This window comes from Stigmatopora nigra, chromosome 3 (assembly GCF_051989575.1).
Source record: "Stigmatopora nigra isolate UIUO_SnigA chromosome 3, RoL_Snig_1.1, whole genome shotgun sequence".
Classification (NCBI taxonomy): Eukaryota; Metazoa; Chordata; class Actinopteri; order Syngnathiformes; family Syngnathidae; genus Stigmatopora; species Stigmatopora nigra.
In genome coordinates this window covers 15,924,496-15,944,388 of record NC_135510.1, presented here as the reverse complement: position 1 = coordinate 15,944,388, position 19,893 = coordinate 15,924,496, and the positions used below count along the sequence as shown (strand labels likewise).

The following is a 19,893-nucleotide window of genomic DNA, read 5'->3' as shown; positions in this document are numbered from 1 at the left end:
CAGATGCATAAATGTTAGTGTCGGCCTCTCCATTCTGTGGTTGAGGGTTCGATTCCGTCGGTTATGACGGGGTGTAGTTTGCATGCTCTCCCTTAGCGTGTCTGGGTTTTCTCTGGGTACTCCTATTTCCTCCCACATGGCAAAAATATGCAGGGTAGGCTGGTTGAACAATCTAATTTGTCTACATACGAGTATGAGCCTGGTATGAGCGCCATTTTAAATAGTTGTCTGTCTCCTCAAGCCCTGAAATTGGCTAGCTACCAATTTAGGATGTCGCCTGCATGGTGGCTGTAGTTGGCTGGCATAGGCTCGAGGACCCCCCGTGACTCTTGTGAGGATAAACGGTTCAGAAAATTAAAGAATGAATAAACGTAACGGTGTTGTCAGGAAAGATACTTTTTTAAAAAGGCATGGTTGCTTTCTCTTTATTACAATACATTGTACTCAAAACATTTTCAAAATCTAAAACACGTCAAAATAAGGTTCTTTTTTTTGTAAACAGAAGCAATGGACATTTTGCTTTTTACCCAAAATGTTCAAGTTAGAATTAAAGAAAGACTTTCATTGACTCAAGAACGACAACTGATAGTGTATTTACAGAACTTACTCTCAAGGAAAAAAATCGAAGCTGTAATCTAAATTAATTTACGATCACGTTGCGGAAAAATAAAAACCTTTTCTTAATTTAGAGAATAGTGGAAAAGTTTTTTGATGGCAGCAGTTTTATTGCTGACAAATTCTCTTAAGAAGTCAGGATGATGTACAAATATTTACAATTTCCAAATCTACTGCAACAATCTTCCCCTGAATGTTTTACTGTGCTACATATTTTAGGAAAACTAAACTTCATAAACTCATTCATTGCCATTCATGGAGATAGACATCTAATCCATTTAACCTGGAAATACATTTTGATGTCTATCTTGGGCAACGGCAGCCAACGAGTTGAACAGGTGAGCAGACAATGTATGGGCCTGAATGGAGCATTTTAGTAGTAATCATTTGGAAAGACTAAAATCAAGAGTTACCAAATCCCCCCTTGACTATGTTAGCCCAAATGGATTTAAAGGCTTTGAGCCCAATATTTTCTTATAAAAAAAGGACAGCGGGAGTGTTTGGCAGGCAGATAGTTAGTTAGTTAGTGAAAGCGTGTTTTTTCTCTTTTTAAATAAAATACTGCGGATACAATCCACCCCAGCATGTAATACTCTTGTTATAGAGCTTCAAATGTTATCAGGGCCATACAAGTCAGAGGAAAATAAAAGTAAGTCAAACTAGGAGGCTCACAGAGCCTAAAATGGAACTTTAAATAGTTTTACATGGGAATAAGTACAGACATAAAAAAGGACTTTAGATCCATTTGGCCACTTGTGACTTGGGTTTGGAAGATCGAAGAAGGTTCGAATTTCCTTCAGAAATCCATCTCACAACTCTTTGAGGTTTGTCCACTGCTGAGCCTGATGAAAATAAAAAAATAAAATAAAAAGAGCATCAAACAAGTAGTCAGTTTGGTTACAATTTGGCCATTGCATGTTGACCAACACAACAAACAGGCACTGAATGTTTGCCCTTCTAAACTGATAATTTACCAGAAAATTTGGAAACCCTCATTGGTCCGGAAAAACAGGATGCTTTCTTCACCCGCTTTGGTGCAGACAGATTCTCGTCTCTCTCCCTAAAAGACAACAAAGATTTAAAACTTAGTACATTTTGATAGGGAAAAAAAAAGCTTGAAACTATGTCTGGAAGAAAATAAAGATCATGATTCTAATTCAAATATATACAGTGATATATAGAAGATAGTTGAAACTGAGTGGGGGGGAGGGGATGAAAGGGGGACTGTCTTCTGTGCTAATTTTTCCAAATTGCTGTCAAGTTAAGGCTTCAATGCCAACACCTGTAATATAATTAATGAATGCAATTTATGTATGATGTCAACCGAGAGCCTTTACATTTTAAGGCAGAGCAACAAAGCAGCTTGATGCATTATAATAAAAGAGGTTCTGTATTAATTTATCTAGGCAAAGGTATACAACGAAGAGTGAGCATCCATTGTTCAAAAAGGTAAATAGGATTGCCATTAATCTGTTCATTCATAATTTCACTCATTGGATTTAGAGATTTAATGGAAATATCTGATTTTGACATGTCTGGCTGGACATTGTTGATTCAAGTGTTGTCAGGGTACACTTTTATTTAAAGAGCATTTAACGGTCAAGTCATCCATTTGGATTGTTAGACTTTTCGGTAAATCCTCGCCATCTACTAAAGGACACACAGAGTGAAAAAGTTATAATTGAAAACATATTACTGGTTAAGCTTTCGTTTTCCTTGTGCAGCTGACGTCATGCCCATGTATTTAGGATTGGCTCGTCTCATTTCTTCTGAGGAAGAAGTCTCATGTCTGGTGGATAGATGAAATTTGATTATTAGTTTATTTCAACCCGTATTCGGGAGATTTCCTGGTTGCAGTTGCAAGACAGACTCAAGACACACAAGACATTGTAGACCTAGGTGAAAAAAAGAGAGATCCCCGTTAAATTTGACTTAGTAACATTGTTGGGTGTGTCTCGTGGGCAAGATACAATCAAGAAGGCTTTTCAGAATTTTGAGTGTAAAGGGAGAATTCTTTGGTAGATCTCGTTTGAGATTTGGGTTAAACGACTCTATGCATAATCCTGTAAAGTTAATCTCAATGTTACAAAACAGTATTTAATGCCATGTTAAAAACTGATTTGCTCCAAATTCTTAGTGGTTTCATCAACTCACACAAAACCCCGAGACAAAAAAAAAGTTCAGTTGCAAGGAAGAAATCAACCGAGTGATCGGAAATATGAGTTTTGGCTGGAAAACAAGTCATTCAGTCTCTCTTGTCACTGATTAGTGAAATGCTATTGAATTATTAATCTTTTATTCACCAGTGCTATAATTTTTGAACCCCATCTTTTGATTTAAAGAAGCAATACTACTTTTGCTTCATTTGCTTTTAAAGAGTGTACCATTTTCATAGCCATATTAGTTGATTCTGTTCTTATATTCTGCCAATCGTAATTATCAGTCATATGGAGCTGAGTGGATCCAACTTGAATATTCAGGAAATTTCAAATCGTTGTGATTGGCCATTGTTGTAGTGCTTTCCAGTACAAAACTTGTGGATATTCGCAATGCGTATAATGACTATGACATAGCTGAAACACAGACTACAATTGTTCTTTAATGACAAAAAGCTTTGTTACTTCAAAGTTATACACTTGATTGGAGTTCGGCTATCGATAGAACGTCCTGGTTCTAAAATGTCTAGATCAGACATGGGCAAACTACGGCCCGCGGGCCACATTTGGCCCGCTAGGCTTTTAAATCCGGCCCGCTGAAGTTGTCCAAATGTTTTTTTCCAAATATGGCGCCATCATGCGGAAGCCAGTGGCAGTAGCTCTGTCCACTCTTATTAGTTTTTCGTGTTTGATAGCCACTCTATCTTATTTTAAATGACATTTTAATATTTCTTAATACATTCCTTTTTACTTTACTTTGTAGTACTTTATACTTTTTACTTTAATGATGAGTGATGAGTATGTTAATACTTTAGTCCTTTTTTTCCTCTTTATGTTTCATATGTACTGTTAACGGATGCACTTTTTTATATGTATCGTATCTTGTGCTGACCCCGGCCCATCTGTCAAATTTTTAAAGTTAATGTGGCCCCCTGGCCCAAAAGTTTGCCCAACCCTGGTCTAGATGTTCTTGTTTCTACCGTAAAAATCCTTCACCTCTTGACACTTAACTACTCTCATGGCGAGTAAAGGGAGAATGGTAGATCAAAAACTAGTTGAAAAGGCCAACTTTTGCTAGTAAGCAAGGTGAGCAAAGGTGCTATTGGACGCCTGGCTAGACAGTGGTGAGGGGGTGGGGGCTGAAGTTAATTGAGACAGGCAAAGAGCCTGACTTTAGTCGGCGAGGAGGCTGACTTTTGTCGGCATGCAAGCTTAGCAAAGCGCTTCGGCTAGATGGGTTGATGTTGCAGGGGTAAAAGTCAGTAAAAGACAAGAGCTGGCTGTCTAACAAACAATATTACTAAACCACTACAAATTGACATATCCATTTAAATGCAGTATTATTTGTTCACTGTATCCTTGTTGCGGCTCTGCTTAAAACCAGGAAGTGGCCAACTGAAGACAAGCTCTCGATATCAGTAGACGTGGAGGGTGCATGAAGTGGGTCGGTAATTGCATAAGAAGGCAAGGTGTGACATGTCATCGTGACCCATTTCAAACCTACTGTCAACGAATTCTCTTGCAAATAATTAAACTATACAAATAACATACTTCAACCAAGGCACACTTGCACCTTTTGCCTGAAAAAATGTTTTGTACTATTGGAAAATTACTTTAGTACCACCTTAAATTCCAATTTGGAAATGGTGTGCTTAGACAAGCCGAAACCAGGAAAACTGATGCATAATAATTAAATTATCACACATGATTGAGATTTATTTGTCTTGTTTTTAACTAACCTTTTTTGTGGGTGCTTTTTGTAAATGTAATCCCGTTTTCATTTAACTATGAAAATAACACTTATAAAGGACTTTAACAATAGTCATGTGTACCATTCACCAAATTGTTACAAAATAAAAATTCAAGGAAAACAAACTGAACTTTCTCACCGTTTGTAAAGTATCTGGTTGGCTTCCTTGACACCTACAGGATCGATTTCTTGGGTCTGAGTTGTAAAATCCATTGATTCCAATGGCTGAGATTGTGAGACGATAATTGTCGTGTCTTTTTCGGGTTGAACTTCAAAGGTCATGTTGAGATCCATGCCAGTCGGGAAACCAAACAGTAAACCTCTTTGAGCAGGTTCTGGTGTGCACTGCAGAGGAAGAGTGCCCTCCTCTAAACCTTGGGGGAGAGTTTTGGGGCTTTGTGGTGGCAACAATGTTGAGAGATTCCTTCGAGCGCGCCTTTGAGTAAGTACATCCTGTTGCAGCTTTGGATGACTTTTGCGACCTATAAATCAAGCAGACCATAAGGATTTGAAGGAATAAAACAGATATCCACTTTATATATCTATCTATCACACACATACATACACACATACATATATATGTACATATACATACATATATGTACATATATACGTGTATGTATGTGTGCATATATATATATATATATATATATATATATATATATATATATATATATATATATATATATATAAAAAATAACGATACAATAAATTATAGATTCTTTTGATGATAAAATACTATTTGCAAGACAGGAGGATCTTTGTTGACATGTTTGGCGCACTTGGTTGGGTAGCTAGAATGTAAACCTGATGACATTGAGTGAAGACACGAACAGTAAGCAAGCAAAGCGTCCGACAGAAAAACACTAACGTTTAAAGACTGCAGGAGGTTTACAGAAAAGCCTCAAATATGTATTGGCAACAAAACCGAAGTAATTCAAAGCTTGGATGAGATTTGGGACGATGGAAAAATGATGGTCTAATTCCTTTCAGTTTTGGCCACAAATCTTTCCAATTTCTATTTAATATAAATCCCTGGTCCTTTCACTTGTGAAAAATTAAAGGCTTTCAAAAGTCTGGAGGCCTATAGGAAGCATTTAGAAACTGTTATTTCTGCAAAAGTTGGATTTACCAAATATTAATGTAATTTTTCTGTTGGGGTGCCCAAATTTAGGTACTGGCTTACTTTTGTTCACTTAATTATTGCACACTTTCTGTAAAACCCATAAACGTCATTTCAAATATCACAGTTTGTCTGATAAATGTTATATTTAATGAAATTGCCGATTCCAAAGGAAATTGCCGATTTATAAATCTATAAAATCTTGAAAATTATCAGGGGTGCAGAGACTTTTTCACACGACAGTAGTATATTTAAACTCAGTAGCACCCATTAAAAAGTTTAAGTTAGAAAAGAGAAAGAGGTCAAAAGAATATGATAAAGACCATTACATTAAATGGCATTTACTGTAAAGCTCATTCATTCATTTTCTGAACCAGTTCAATCCTCACTAGGGTCGCAGAGGGTGCTGGAGACCACCCCAGCTGACTTCGGGCCAGAGGAGACGACCAATTTAGAGTGTCTAATCAGCCTACCATACATGTTTCTGGAACATGCAAACTCCATACAGGTAGACCGACCTAGATTTGAACCAGGAATTTGACTTGAATCAACTGATTACACTTGCAAAAGGTATCTTCCTGTTCAGTTGGAATGAAAACCTGCCCCTACCGTGGCCCTTTGAGGACTGACCGGTTTGACACCCCTGGTTAAAACAGAAAACAAGCAGACCACCAAAAAGCCAGAGAATTTGCAAAATGCAGCTGACCTAAACATTACTCCCTATATTTTAATGTAGCAGTGTTGAACAAATACGACACGCACAAAGTTTTCGGATTGAACAGATTAAAATAGCAATAAATAGCACTTTGCTGTTGCAGTCAAGATATTATATTCTTTGCAATGAATGGTAGCAGAGTGCCTTCCATCACATATTTTTGGCTTGTAGGGGATTAATACATGCATGAGTTTCTATTTCTGGTAGAGGCAGCACTGAATTAGGGTCGCCTGGTTGCTGCTGCCTGTTTTTTATAGTGCGCCTTTTCTGGTTGGTGGAGCTCGGGAATTTACGTCTGCTGACGTTTTTTCCTGCCCTGCTGTGGATCTGCATTTTCATGAATGAAGCTCAAGAGGGATTGGGAGTGTTCAATGCAAGGCATAAAAAAACAAAAAGCATTCACGACTCAAGGGGAAAGCAGAATAGAGGGCTCAATAATATATTGAGATGTGAAGTAATGTGGGAAGATAAACGATTACAAAAGGAGGGGGTGGAGGTAGGGTTGAAACAACAATACAACAAATACATGTAGACATGTTTTAATGTTCTTTGTTGAATTTCAAAGTGTCAACTTTTGTGTTTGTTACTATAAATAACCCACCAGGTAAAGTGTCAATTTCCCCTTTCTAAATCAGTCCCGCTTGAAATATGACATTTCATTGGCTAAGCAAATTTTAGGGAGGTTATAACTTCTCATATTATCCTGCAGTGTCTATTATAAGGATTGAAGAAGGGGTAGGGGGACTGACAAAGTAGCATCTGGATGAGGGCAGAGCTGGATAGACCTCAATAGTCTAAATTCTGTTAAGATGAGAACTCTCATGGAGCTGATGATAGTGTGCATAATTTGGATAGTTATATAAAAGCTTGTGAAAGAGAATATAGAATATATAGGGTGTGAGAGATCCACTCAGTGAATGAATAATAGTAGATGCATGTTCCCAATCATGGTAACTTGAGTGATGAATTGGGATAGTAAATTGAAAACAAAAGATAATTTACCTTTTGGAGACTGGGAATTTTTGATCGACGATACTGTTTTTGTCCACTCTGCACCTGTGTTGAAAAAAAGTGCTCACACATTGGTAAAAATACTTTAAACACATTTCTGAATGAATACACATGGTTTAGCTGCATTAATATCATTTAAAACAGTGCACTTCTCAACTGCTGGGTCAGGAATGGAAATTTGTGTTGGGAACAGGTAGTCAAAAAGGAGATATTCACTATTGTACACCCTCAGATTCTGAATAGCAACCCTTAAAAGGTGATTTCAACATTAAACCAAGTGTACATTGTACCTAAAATATATTGTTTAGCTGATATTTTACAAGGTGATTGCTATGCAAATAATGCTCTTAATTGTTCTTTGCATGTGGTATACAATTAAACTATACACAATAGAATAGAGTGGGGGATTGAATAATCCCTCATAGAACTGTGAGACGGACGTGCTAATCACTTACACACCATGCTATCCCTGGGCCATCTGCTAATCAAAATTAGATAAGAGCTTTACAGGTTAGTTTATAGTTAGCATTATTTTTACTGGTCTAAAAATATGGCCATCAGCCAAACAGAAGAAAAATTGGATTGGTCTAACAATCAGTATTGGGACATCCCCATTTGTAACCTGACAGAAGATGACAATTTGAAGAATAAAACAAATGAATGATTGTTGTTCAGGAAGTGGAATAAACAACAACAACAAAAAAACATGAATGAAGGGTCAACCAGGAGCATGGGTACTTACTACAAGGGCTGCTCTGGTGGTAGAGAAGTTGTGAGAAAGACAGGAAAGGTGCCAATTCTCCACAGAAATTGATGTTTCCAAGTGCCTTTGTCTCTTTTGATGTTTCCTTGGCAGATGAACCTTTTACAAGTTGGTCCACCTCTACCTGATCGGCCCAGGCCACACCTCGCTCTCTTAGCACAAGTTGCTCAAGCTCATGGTTTTTCAATTCATCTTGAACTGTAGCTAGCCCGGCGTCAGACACTGCAGTGTATGATTGACTATAAGCTGGCAGCAAGACATTCATCATTCTAAAATTCAACATAGGATATTTCAATTAGTTATAGAGAAAATGCATTGCTATGAACTGATAAGAAATATTAACAACATACTTTTGCATGCGTTTGTTTTCTTGATCTTGAAGTTTAGTCATTTTGACCATGTGCTTGATATGTTGTTGAAGATCGTTCACCTGAAGCTGCAGCCGCTGGCACTGCAAGTCTTTTTCTAATTTCTTAGAGAAGAAAAGGAAAATAGGTTCAGGAGTACTACTTACAAAAACTCAGACATACTGGACTGTGTAAATCTGTTGAGAAATTCTATTCGCGAAAATATGTAGGTATGCTTTTGAGAGACATTATGTTGTGTATAGGAGACGGTGGAAGTTGTATGTGAGGAGGGGGAAGGTTGGGGACTCTTGACGCAAGACAACTACGAAACAACAGCAGCGAGAACATTTGACCAGAGAGTGCGTCATGGTTCTGGGTCAGTTCTTGGAAGAAAGGATAATGAAGAAAAAAAAGAAAAAAAAACATGAACCAGGTTTTAGGTAACTGGCTGCTGTGTTACAGCACAGTGTATTGATTTTTTCTCTCTTCAGTGATCCATGAGTGACTTGGAGAAATAAAATGAGCATGTTTATAATTACTGGAAGAACAGATAGGAAGAAAACAAAGACAGTCACGATGCTAGTTGAGATACGGCTCCATCCAAAATAAACACAAAAAAAAAAAAAAACACCAAACAATGAGATTTCAAGGATTCATCATAAATTAATGAGTTTTTTAGTTCATCAGTCTCCTTTGTCTGTTCTATTGCACCCTATTAATTAGGTTGGATCTTATCAGTTTCAGGTTGATTTATTTAATAAAGGAAAGTAAATATTAATGTGCATATATATTTTCATGTTAATGTATTTCTTGAACATTTTGGGACAGATAGAAAAAAAATCCAACTGCACATAAATGTTTGGGAAAAAAAAGAATAAAAAAAATCACCCCAAAAAAATATTTTTTTATTAAGAGCACATGAATGAGTGCATTTGGATGATCCAGACAAGAAGAGGACTGGGAGAATGTGTTATGGTCAGGTGAAACCAAAATAGAACTTTTTGGTAGAAACAGGTTCTGGTGTTTGGAGGAGAAAAAATGCTGAATTGCATCCAAAGAACACCATACCAACTGTGAAGCATGGGGGTAGAAACATCATGCTTTGGGGCTGTTTTCTGCAAAGGAACCAGAGCGACTGATCTGTGTAAAGGAAAGAATGAACGGGGCCATGTATCGAGACATTTTGAGTGAAAATCTCCTTCTATCAGCAAGGACATTTAAGATGAGATGTGGCTGGGTCTTTCAGCATGACAATGATCCCAAACACACAGCCAGGGCAACAAAGGAGTGGCTTCGTAAGAAGCATTTCAAGGTCCTGGAGTGGCCTAGCCAGTCTACTGATCTCAACCCCATAGAAAATCTGTGGAGGGAGTTGAAAGTCCATGTTTCCCAACGACAGCCCCAAAACACCACTGTTCTAGAGGTGATCTGCATGGAGGCATTGGCCAAAATACCAGCAACAGTGTGTGATTAGCTCGTGAAGAGTTACAGAAAACAAATATAAGGGAAGAATCAGAAGTCGTATACGATAGAAAAATCCGGATTACCCGAGGAACTAAGTCAGTTTCAGGGGAATTAATTCATTACATGGTTGTACTAACCTGAGCTACCTCATCATTTGACTTCAACAATTTCATGTCGTTTTCAACACGATGAAGGAAGCCATCATTTTCCTGAAAGCGCATTTCTGCATCTTTCAACCGTTTACGAATGTGCTGCTGCTGAGTGCGTAGCATTGCAATCTTTCTCTCATGTTTGCAGGTAGCCTATTGGAAAGGGACAATGCAAATGAGATCATAATTTTAAAAAAAGACAATAAGCAGTTTTTCGGGAGCAGAGTATCCTAAATCATCTTTTTCTATTTTCATACGCAGCTGGGTACGATGAAAATTAGGCTTTTGTCAAGTCAATGATGATGACAAAGCCTATGTCCAATGATTATTATTTTCCTTTTTCAGAAAAATGTACTATTTGACATAAGAAATAACATTATTTTCTTGGTACTTTTTACACCAAGAGACTTCAATGTTAAGTTAGGAACTTAGTGTAGATGTGTTCAGTTAGACTGGCATAATAATTCCTAGTTGACGTTTTCTCGATATTTTGTAATTAATTCTAATCAAGTTTTTTTAAAGACCAGTGTAATAGGAGGTAAAAATAGAAAAATGAACAACTAGAGTGTCAGAGGGATAAACACGTTCGTAACTGCACAAGTACGAACATCAAATGGTTTATATTTCTCCCTTTCTCAAAATGTGGCTACCATGGAGTCAACTAATGGAGCATATTAACACTTCCGATAATCAAGGGGTACAAAAGGACATCACTGCATCTAGTGAGCATTTTATAAAGGCTAGTTTTGCAAACTTCAACCAGACGCAAGAGGGCATTTTATGCTGTTTAATGGGACAGTATGCGTTGTCTCTTTCACCATGAGACTAACAGACTGGCAGGGAAACGCATACAGAATCTTCGCACCTACAGGACAAGCCGTTTTGAAAGCCTTATTTCGTGGACTCGTTTTTTTCCCCATACATTCAAATTTATCAGCGTTGTTAACAACAGTCTTTACTTTCGCTCATTTTGAAATTTTATTCCTTTGATTTGACCTTACAGGACCTTTAAGTCTGAGACAGGGAAAGTTTAGGGGTGGACCCCCAATTGGCGCAGGATGCAAGCATTGCGGGAGCAGTGTTGTGGTGTGAATTTCTGGCTGTCGACTAAGGAGAACAGCTAAGTAAAATGATGACTTAGGTTGTTTTCCTGCAGGCATGATAGAAACTAGAAAGCAGTGTTAGCATCCGCTACCTTGTCAGTCTTTTCTTTGGCAGAGATGTATTGGACTTGCAGATTGTCTTCCTCACTGTAGTGCTGGCGCAACTCATTCTCCTTCAGTTGTCTCTCCAGATCCAGCTGTTCCGTCCTGATTTGGGCACGGTTGGAGAAGACTTGGTGGAGAGATTCTGACACCCTAAAGAGAAATAAACTCACTTACTTTAACTTTCAGAGTATCTCCTTACTAACTTTTACCACAAATAAAGAAAACCTTTTAATATAAATAATGGCAGTATTATCGTAAAATCTAAACAGGAAGGTTGGTGTTAAATGACTGAAGATGACCATTTTAAAAATACATAATGAATAGGTTATCAATTCAATTAACCCTGATGGGAGTGGGATATATGCACAAGTAAATGAAAATGGAAAGCTGTCACTGAAATGTGACTGCACTCTTCAATGAAACTCTAGTGACGTAGGAGAAGTCGTGGCCTTGCTAGACTGTTGAATTTTTAATAGTGTGAGAAGCATGCACACTCTATTCAGAGACTCTCGCTGTGCGAGTTGTGAATTCTGATGCTACTGAATGAAAAAGGTGGGTGTGAGATTCATTCAGCTTTTCTGTATTCTCCGCCCCAAGTCCAAGTAGCCTGATTTGATGCCAATAAAACCCTCAAAGAAGACATTTAAATACAATAGCATCTAATCTTATTCATGTAAAGTGGGGCTATAAAATGATAGTGACATTCATCATGAAATAACTTTTGTGAATTATATTAAAAACTTGATAATTTTAAACTGCAATTACACCACCTGACCACCACAGAGAACAGGGGCACTGCTGCGACATGAACGCTAGTTCCAGACCAACGCTCAGGTGAAGAGGATAATGAGGAAACGTGTTTTAGCATGCTAGCAATAGAGGCTAACACAGAGCACGAATGAAAAAGGACGATAACGTGGCCAAAACGAGCGATTATGAGATGCAGGATAACACCGAGCTGACCCACTAAAAGATCCAAGTTAATTCAACCCGGCGTTTTCGTTCCCTTCTTTTTTTTTTAAATGCCACGAAAATATCTGTGCGCAAAGAGCAGTATTATTGAAAATGTCCTTTAACCCACTGTCCTCATTTGAGGACAGCCTGTAATATTTTTCGTACTTGACATCAAGGTGTTTTTAATTTGTCTGTAAACATTGCAAAAGTCAAAAACTCGAAAACAGCACCCTTCTACAAACGCCAGCACCATTCTGGTCGGGGTAGAACCCAGTGACGGCCATTTTCTAATACGGGTGGAAATGCAAATGGCTTTAGAGTAAATATATTAAAACACACAACCTAACAACTTAAAATGAAGTCAAACACCTAGAAAAAATCAAAAAAGACCAGTGACGAACCTTTTGACGTCTGCATGCCTTTGGGAAGGTATAGAGCTAGAGGAAGCCACTTTTTGCTCATAGTCTTTTATTTTCAGTTTCAACTGTATAATCTTAAAAAAAAAACAGAACATTAATTTGTGATTAGTAATATTTTTGCTTGATGGAAAAAAAATGCATTTAGTTTTACCTCTTGCCGCTGTTTCTCACAAATGACTGGATATTGGCTTATGTGACTGTTCAGGCTTATAACATTACTCTTCAGCTGAATAAGCAAATAAAAGAACAATATGTCACTTATAAAAGTTACTATTCCTGTATCACATTCCTTTCGGTGACATAACAGATAAATACATACCGAAGATTTGATTTCTTTAGCCCTGTTAGCATATTTCAGAGTGTTATGCGTGTCATCATATGACTTGGATGAGGGGCTGATGTTGGCAATCATGACAGTCCTGCAGTTGCCTCCCAATGAGTCCTTCAGTATGCGAGTAAGTTTGCTGTCCCTGTATGGTATAAAAGCCTTCTTGCTCTAAAATAAATAGACATTTATGACAGGAGTCAAGTTAAGATTTTCAAGAATTTTTCGGTTGATGTCTAAACCTCAGAAACGCTCTCCTCGGAAGGTTTGAGAAATATATAAATGGAGGACATACCGCATAAACAAAACACAAACAAATAAAAAAGTAACAAAAAAGGTTATGGGCATCAAAATATCCAACTGAAAACCTTTTGGCCACCCGACTGCTTGAGTGTTTATCACGTCGGCCTCACAGCTCTGGGGTCCTGGGTTAAAATTCAGGTAACTCCACTTGTGTGGAGTTTGCATGTTTTCCCCTGGCCAGCGTGGGTTTTCTTCGGATACTCTGGTTTTCAACCATATACCAAAGACATGCATAGAAGGCTGATTGGAGACACTAAATTGCCCCTAGTTATGAGTGTGAGAGTGAATGGTTGTCCCTCTCCTTGTGCTCTGCAATCGGGGGTGGCCACCGATTCAGAGTGCCCCCCCACCTCTGGCCCAAAGTCACCTGGGATAGGTTCCAGCATCCCCCGCAACCAAAGTGAGGATAAAGCGGTTTGAAAATGTATCTCAGTTATTTACTCACAAAAAACGTCTGCATCTGCAGTTTTAATTAAAAAGGGCATTCTTTAAACTCAGAGAAAAGCTATGACACACAGGCAGAGCGCATTGCGTTGCACCGTGTGTTGGATTTCAGTTCAAAGGCGGCGACTTTCACCGTTTGCCATTACACGTCGCTTCCCATGCATCTCGACCATAAGAGTCTAAGCAAATTATTGTTCGTCCTTTTGGGCTCTCGGACAGGCTGCAATCAATTCAGGGTTTACTATGCCAACTGCAAGGTAGCTAGGATTGGCTCCAGCAGCTACGCGACCCTGTTGAGGTTAAGTGGCATGAAAAATAAATGAATGAAAGGATAACATAATTTGGTGGACCATTTCTAAAGACACTGTCCTTTCTCCCCCAAAAGCTGCCACTGCCCACATACAATCCTATGGTGATCGGTAAAAGCAAAATTTGATCCACTTGCGAACTTCCTGTTTGGGACCACATTATTATCCAAGTTGCACACCCATACTGACTGTTCTGTTCATCTAATTTCTGATTTCTCTTTGGTGATCTTGTGTTGAAATTGTGTCATGTTTCATAATGCCGCTTTGAACAAGCGCAACGGACTGTGCATGTAGGACACATTGGCCTTGTAGAGTTTGCTGCGAGCAAAATGCATGAACAAGCTTTAATCCACTCATTTTAGAGGATGTGCATTTTGGAGTTCATTTTTCTCATTGAAGAAAACATCATAATTTAAGAGTCTTAATGCATGAAAGGTGAAAACAACAGCACAACAATTGCCTTAGGGGTCCACCTCAAGACCCTGGCATAGACATAGTTCCCTCTAAAAATTGTTATCCAATCGGATTTCTGTTGCTATTTGCGATCTGCCCTTTGCCCCATATGTACACAAACATGTAATGGGTTCATACTTGGGTCAAATCAGCTTTCTACAAAATTCATTTTTTTTCAGGGTCAAGTAATTTTTGTGTAATCCTTCTGACAGACGGACAGGCAACATGCACGCGTAAAAACATGATGAAAATGAAAAATGATGAAAATGTGGAGTTTAGCCAGCTCCATCATCTCTTCCATTATTAGAATATTAGGTAGAGATGATATTCCGCATTCCTTACAGATTACGATTATTTGGGCAACTGATAAGCACTTCAAAAGAGGGACATAAAAATTAAAAGCAGCGTGGTCCTTTATCCATTCATTTTAATCTGAATGCAACTAAAGGCCCAGTGACCCTTGTGAGGATAAGCGGACGGTATGGTGAATGAATACAAGGGTCCTACAACTCAAGGCAAGTTAAAGACTTTTTAATACATTAAAATTCAGCGCTGATTAAGCTATTTGCAAATGAATTTAAGACCAACTAATCAATGAATCAAAACTGAAATACAAAACATGTGCAAAATATTTATGTTATAATCGAACCAGAACACTCCAAATTTCTTGTAGAATTTCATCCTTTTTTGTACACCTGCGTGAAATTTTGCAAAACTAATGAGTTCAAGGTTTTAAAAAGGTATGTGGCACTTTTTTCATATTGATCAAATGAACATACGATTGCTCAAAAGTGTATGTCAGAATTTGTTTACTCCTTACCTAGGCTATAGAATGGAAAAAAAAATGCTACCTTGTCATGGTACCGCCTGTTTCACATACATTTTCTATCCATTAATTCCAGTTTGTCACCTATTGACTTCATGTGTTAAGAAACCATTGTTGTTAGCTAAAACTGCTACAATTGGTAGAGTGTTTTAAACAAATTCATTGAACTTACCTTGGGATCAGCGAGGGCATTTATAACATTCCCCAGGGCGAGGAGTGAGCGGTTTATGTTAGCACCTTCACGGAAACGTTGCCCTTTGGCATTGGTAGCACTGGCTCTTTCAGAACCAGCCAGGTCTATTAGGCTCATTTTGGCAACACACACATTGGGATTCAGACCAGCAGCTTTGTCCTGCTGTCGCAAATATATCTGGAAAAAAAAGTTTACATACACATTAATTGTAAGCTATAAGTGTGTTTAGTTTTATGATTTTCATAACACTTGTGAAGTAGTCTGTTTACTTTTGTATGTGAGCATTTTTAAACTTTGTATTGATGGGTTAGGGTTAGCATAACAGTTAAAAGTACTTAAAACATTTAAATGTAATAAATAGAGAAATACCTGGAAAACAGCATGAGATCTGGAACTAGTGGCATTCATATCAGTAGGGTGTTGTGTCCTGTTTTGATTGCCAGAATCCAAAGCCTGGAGTATGTTCTCTGCAGTTTTTGGCTGTCCAGACAAGATACAATTCATGGGGTGTCCAGTACTGTATAAGTAAACTACATTTCCATTTGATAGATTGAATTGCTGTTCATTTCCGCATTGCATTTGGCGAGTTTTTTTCATTCAGACTGTTGAGACACAATAGTGTAGTTACAAACCTGGTGCAGCGTAAGGCCTTGAATTACCACTCCTTTGACATTGTCTTCCCTTACTGCAAGAGGGCCTGCTTTGGACAGCAAATCTCTTATCTGTTCATTATAAACCTGTTTTGGGGAACAACATTTTAGTAATAAAGCAAAGCAAACTGCAAAAAAAAAAAAAAAAAATCACAATACATTGGTAATTACCTGCTTTTAGATTTGGAAAACAATGAAATGTATCCAATTATTTTACATGTTACTGAGCAAACTGACAACAAATATCAATCAATTTATATTTTAACATTTTATGCAATGTCAATACTAGAACAAAAAATGAGGGTTGGATTTTCACCTCGAGATAGGAGACTGCAACAGAAAACTCTTTCTCTTCCTTGGCATCATCCATGCGTTTAAAAAGATCTTTCAAGGTGCGGTACATGACGCCTGGATCGTTAGGTGTTCCTAACATGGTATGTGTTTTACCTGATCCAGTTGCACCATAGGCAAAAACTAAACAATGAAAGGAAAACAAGAAGTTAAAACAAAAAAGTTGGGCTTTTTAAATGTGATGGACATATGTCCTACTTCATTTCACTTTATTTTATTTCCAAAAAATAGATATTAAACCTATGATATTTCAAATTTCAGATTCGAATGAAATTAATTTTGTAGATTGTGGGATGTTACCTGTGCAGTTGAACCCATTCATGACACCATCTAACACTCCTTTAGTGGTGTTCTCAAAAATTTCATCCTGAGTGGAATCCTCTCCAAAGACATGATCAAAGACAAATTTGAGGTCTTTCTTGGTCTTCTTGTTAAGATTTCTATTCTTGAGTATTCGGGGAGCAAAATAGGGCAATTCTTCTTTTGGATCAAATATCAACATATGCTTATCAACAACATTGACCACATTGGAAAAATGTTGATTCTTTTCTTTCTCATTGGTTGGTCTCACCCGAACAACCACCTTCACATGGCTGCAAACATTACTTGCCATTGTGTTCCCTCACCGACATCTACAGGGTTACTGCAATGAAACAAAAAGTAACATAACTTTGAGAGAGAAAAAAAAGGGAATGTGATTCAGACAAATATTGCGATTTTCATATTTCGTACTTTTAAATGCATAGAAGCAAGATTTTGAATGAAAAACATTAGTTATACGTAAGAGAACACGTGAAGGAGCATAGGACCAATGTCACAGGGACACACTTTGGCACTTGCTTTGGATAACTTTATTCATCCTGTATTCTGGAAATTACATTGTGGCAGCAGCAAGAAGGTGATTAGACAGAACAGCCAAGCAAAAGCACAAAGTTCAAAGCAAATAGAATCATCAAATCGTAAAGACAAAAGCAGAAAAAACACAAAACGAGCAAGAGTGGACTGAGCTGCCGCCGCTTAAACAACGCCATTTTGGTTGCGGTAGCTAAATGTCCCAAATCTAATCATTTGATTGAAAATTGTAAAAAAAAAAAAAAAAAAAAAATGGAAGTTATAGTAGGGGTGACCCTATTTCACGATTTTTTGATTATTGCGGCCATGTCTGGTATACATTAACTGCAATATTCGAGGGATTACTTTGTGTGTGTATATATGTATATACATAGATATATTTACACACACGCATATACATACTTACAAAAGGATATATCATTTACGTTTTTTCAAAGTTTATTCAAATTGATTAATGGCCCAGCTGCAATACAAACTCCTTGAACAAATAGTCAGCAATGTTTTGATTCTAATGTTGCTAAGCTTGCTTTTCAGAAACCAGTTTATGTTGGCTATTTTAGCACGGTAATATCCTTTCATTATGGGTTATATGTTTAGAGTAACTGTTTGTTTTATTGGCTTGTAGTTGTAACACTCATGTGACTCTAGCAGGTACTTTCTGCTTCTTTTTATTTTTATATGTAACAACATATTGTTGCGTGGTATTGATATCCATTCATCGCTGAAGGTCACACTACTTTAGGTTTTTGCTGAAAAAATATTTTGATTATTGGCTTGTTTGTTGCAATATGAGTGTGGCTGTAGCTACTTGAGGCAAATTGTGGGCGATTTATGACTTTGACAACCATATAACACCGTTATTTGATCAGGTACTAGTAGATATAAACCATATACATTGTTCCATTTAACAAAAAAACAACAACACAGGGTTCCGGTGAGCGAAGCTAAGCTAACATCATATACAAAAAGCGCTAACATCATAAGCAAATAGCGCCAACATGCTCAGGACCTTTCTCAATGACTTACCTGTTGTTTGTTAAGGGACACTTTCATTTTTCACGGCAGGAATAGTTTTGAAATAACACAACAAATTAATTTCTCTGATAAATCGAATTGAGGCCGGGGAACGGCAAAATAAAGCACTGAGATAAGCGCCGAAATTTTTAAAAGCAAGCACGCTTCCTCTGCGAATTCGGATTGGATGTGAAGCAGTGGTCAATGGGCGGAGCTTGGTGACGTGGGGGGTTGTGTTGTGGGTGTTGCGCTACGCGTTAGCATCGAGTAAAAATAGATTCCCTGCCCTTTGCCTTGCTAAATTTATGGAGACGGATTAAGTTGAAGTAAGTCTGTTATCTTTTCATCACTGCTGTAAGACGTTGTTCACCGCGCGCTGCCATCCAGTTCAAACAAGCATCATGTTAACAAGATGTTTATGTTGAAGCTAAATCTGGACCTCGGAACTCCATGTTGTGAACCAACTGTAGTTTAGTGTGCAGAAACCTCGAAGTATACATTGTAACAATATTCATACAGTAATTGTGAACACATCAGAAATGTAGCTTTGTGTTTAACATACATTCTGTTTCTAGCAGTGTGGTGTAACTTTCTTGATCATTAACATGAAGGTCACGGGGGGTGCTGGAGCCTATCCCAGCTGACATCGGGCACCAGGTGGGGGACAGCCTGTCTGACAAACAGCCAATCACAGGGCACGAGGAAACGAGCAAACAACGCTCCTTCCTGCAATGAGGGTGCAGCAGTCTATTGCTGAAAGAGCCTCGGAGGGACTACACAGACTCATGCAGGGGGTGGGAGGTGCTGTCCATGATGGACGTCATCCTGGTCAGCATCCTCTGCACTCCCAGTTCCTCCACAGAGTCCAAAGGACAGCCCAGAATAAAGCTGTCCCTCTCCCCATTCTCCCGCATCCCCAACAGACCACTGCATAAAACACTGGATCTGTAGACTCTAGATCAGATTTTTGATCTGGTAAAAAATTAAAGTTCTCTCATCTCATTTTCTGAACCAATGTATCCTCACTAAGGTGAGGTACGCATTAGCATCGAATAAAAATAATAAAAGGCTACTGGAGCCCAGCTGACATTGGGCCAGAGGTGGGGGACCGACCCTGAATTGGTGGCCAGCCAATCGCAGGCCACAAGGAGACAAACAACCGTCCACGCTCACACTCATACGTAGGGGGAAATTTTGAGTGTCCAATCAGCCTACCATGCATGTTTTTGGAATGTGGGAACATGCACACTCCACACAGGAGAACCGACCTGGATTTGAACTCAGAATCCCAGAACTGTGAGGCCGACGCGCTAACCACTCATCCCCGGCCCACCATTCAGTTAAAGCCACTACATAAATTTAAGATGACTCAACGACCATACTAAACAAGGAACTTCTTCAGGTGAAGGTGTTGGTGTCCCTGTTCCTTTGTACAAATGTGTATAGAAAAACATTAACCTTGTAGCAGCAACTGTATGAAAAAACGCCAACTGACCCTTT

The 19,893-nt window shown here is 38.3% G+C and overlaps 2 protein-coding genes across 6 annotated transcripts in view; one reads left to right on the top strand and one right to left on the bottom strand.

Annotated features, from left to right (window-relative positions):
* Nucleotides 1-409: 409 nt before the first annotated feature.
* kif18a (kinesin family member 18A) lies at nucleotides 410-18,623 on the bottom strand. The gene is made up of 18 exons (XM_077713306.1): nucleotides 18,406-18,623; nucleotides 16,828-17,170; nucleotides 16,493-16,650; nucleotides 16,159-16,263; nucleotides 15,896-16,006; nucleotides 15,506-15,703; nucleotides 12,994-13,170; nucleotides 12,826-12,900; nucleotides 12,657-12,748; nucleotides 11,289-11,451; nucleotides 10,082-10,246; nucleotides 8,484-8,605; nucleotides 8,113-8,402; nucleotides 7,362-7,415; nucleotides 4,661-5,003; nucleotides 2,312-2,404; nucleotides 1,590-1,675; nucleotides 410-1,457 (listed from the first exon to the last, which is right to left on the bottom strand). The coding sequence occupies exons 2-18, from the start codon at nucleotides 17,138-17,140 to the stop codon at nucleotides 1,351-1,353; spliced, it is 2,652 nt and encodes an 883-aa protein (XP_077569432.1). The 5' UTR covers nucleotides 17,141-17,170; nucleotides 18,406-18,623; the 3' UTR covers nucleotides 410-1,350.
* Nucleotides 18,582-19,893, top strand: part of mettl15 (methyltransferase 15, mitochondrial 12S rRNA N4-cytidine) — a 41,850-nt gene continuing 40,538 nt past the window's right edge. For all 5 annotated transcript variants that reach the window (XR_013325863.1, XM_077713310.1, XM_077713309.1 and 2 more), the window contains exon 1: nucleotides 18,582-18,719. The gene's annotated coding sequence lies outside the window, so the exon portion shown is untranslated. The remainder of the gene's footprint in view (nucleotides 18,720-19,893) is intronic.

Coding starts and splice junctions, on each gene's coding strand:
- kif18a (XM_077713306.1), bottom strand. CDS start 17,140: ATGGCAAGTAATGTTTGCAGCCATGTGAAGGTGGTTGTTCGGGTGAGA. Junction 8,606..10,081: donor CAAATGATGAGGTAGCTCAG/GTTAGTACAACC, acceptor TTCTTCTCTAAG/AAATTAGAAAAAGACTTGCA. Junction 1,676..2,311: donor GGAAAACGAAAGCTTAACCA/GTAATATGTTTT, acceptor GTTGTCTTTTAG/GGAGAGAGACGAGAATCTGT.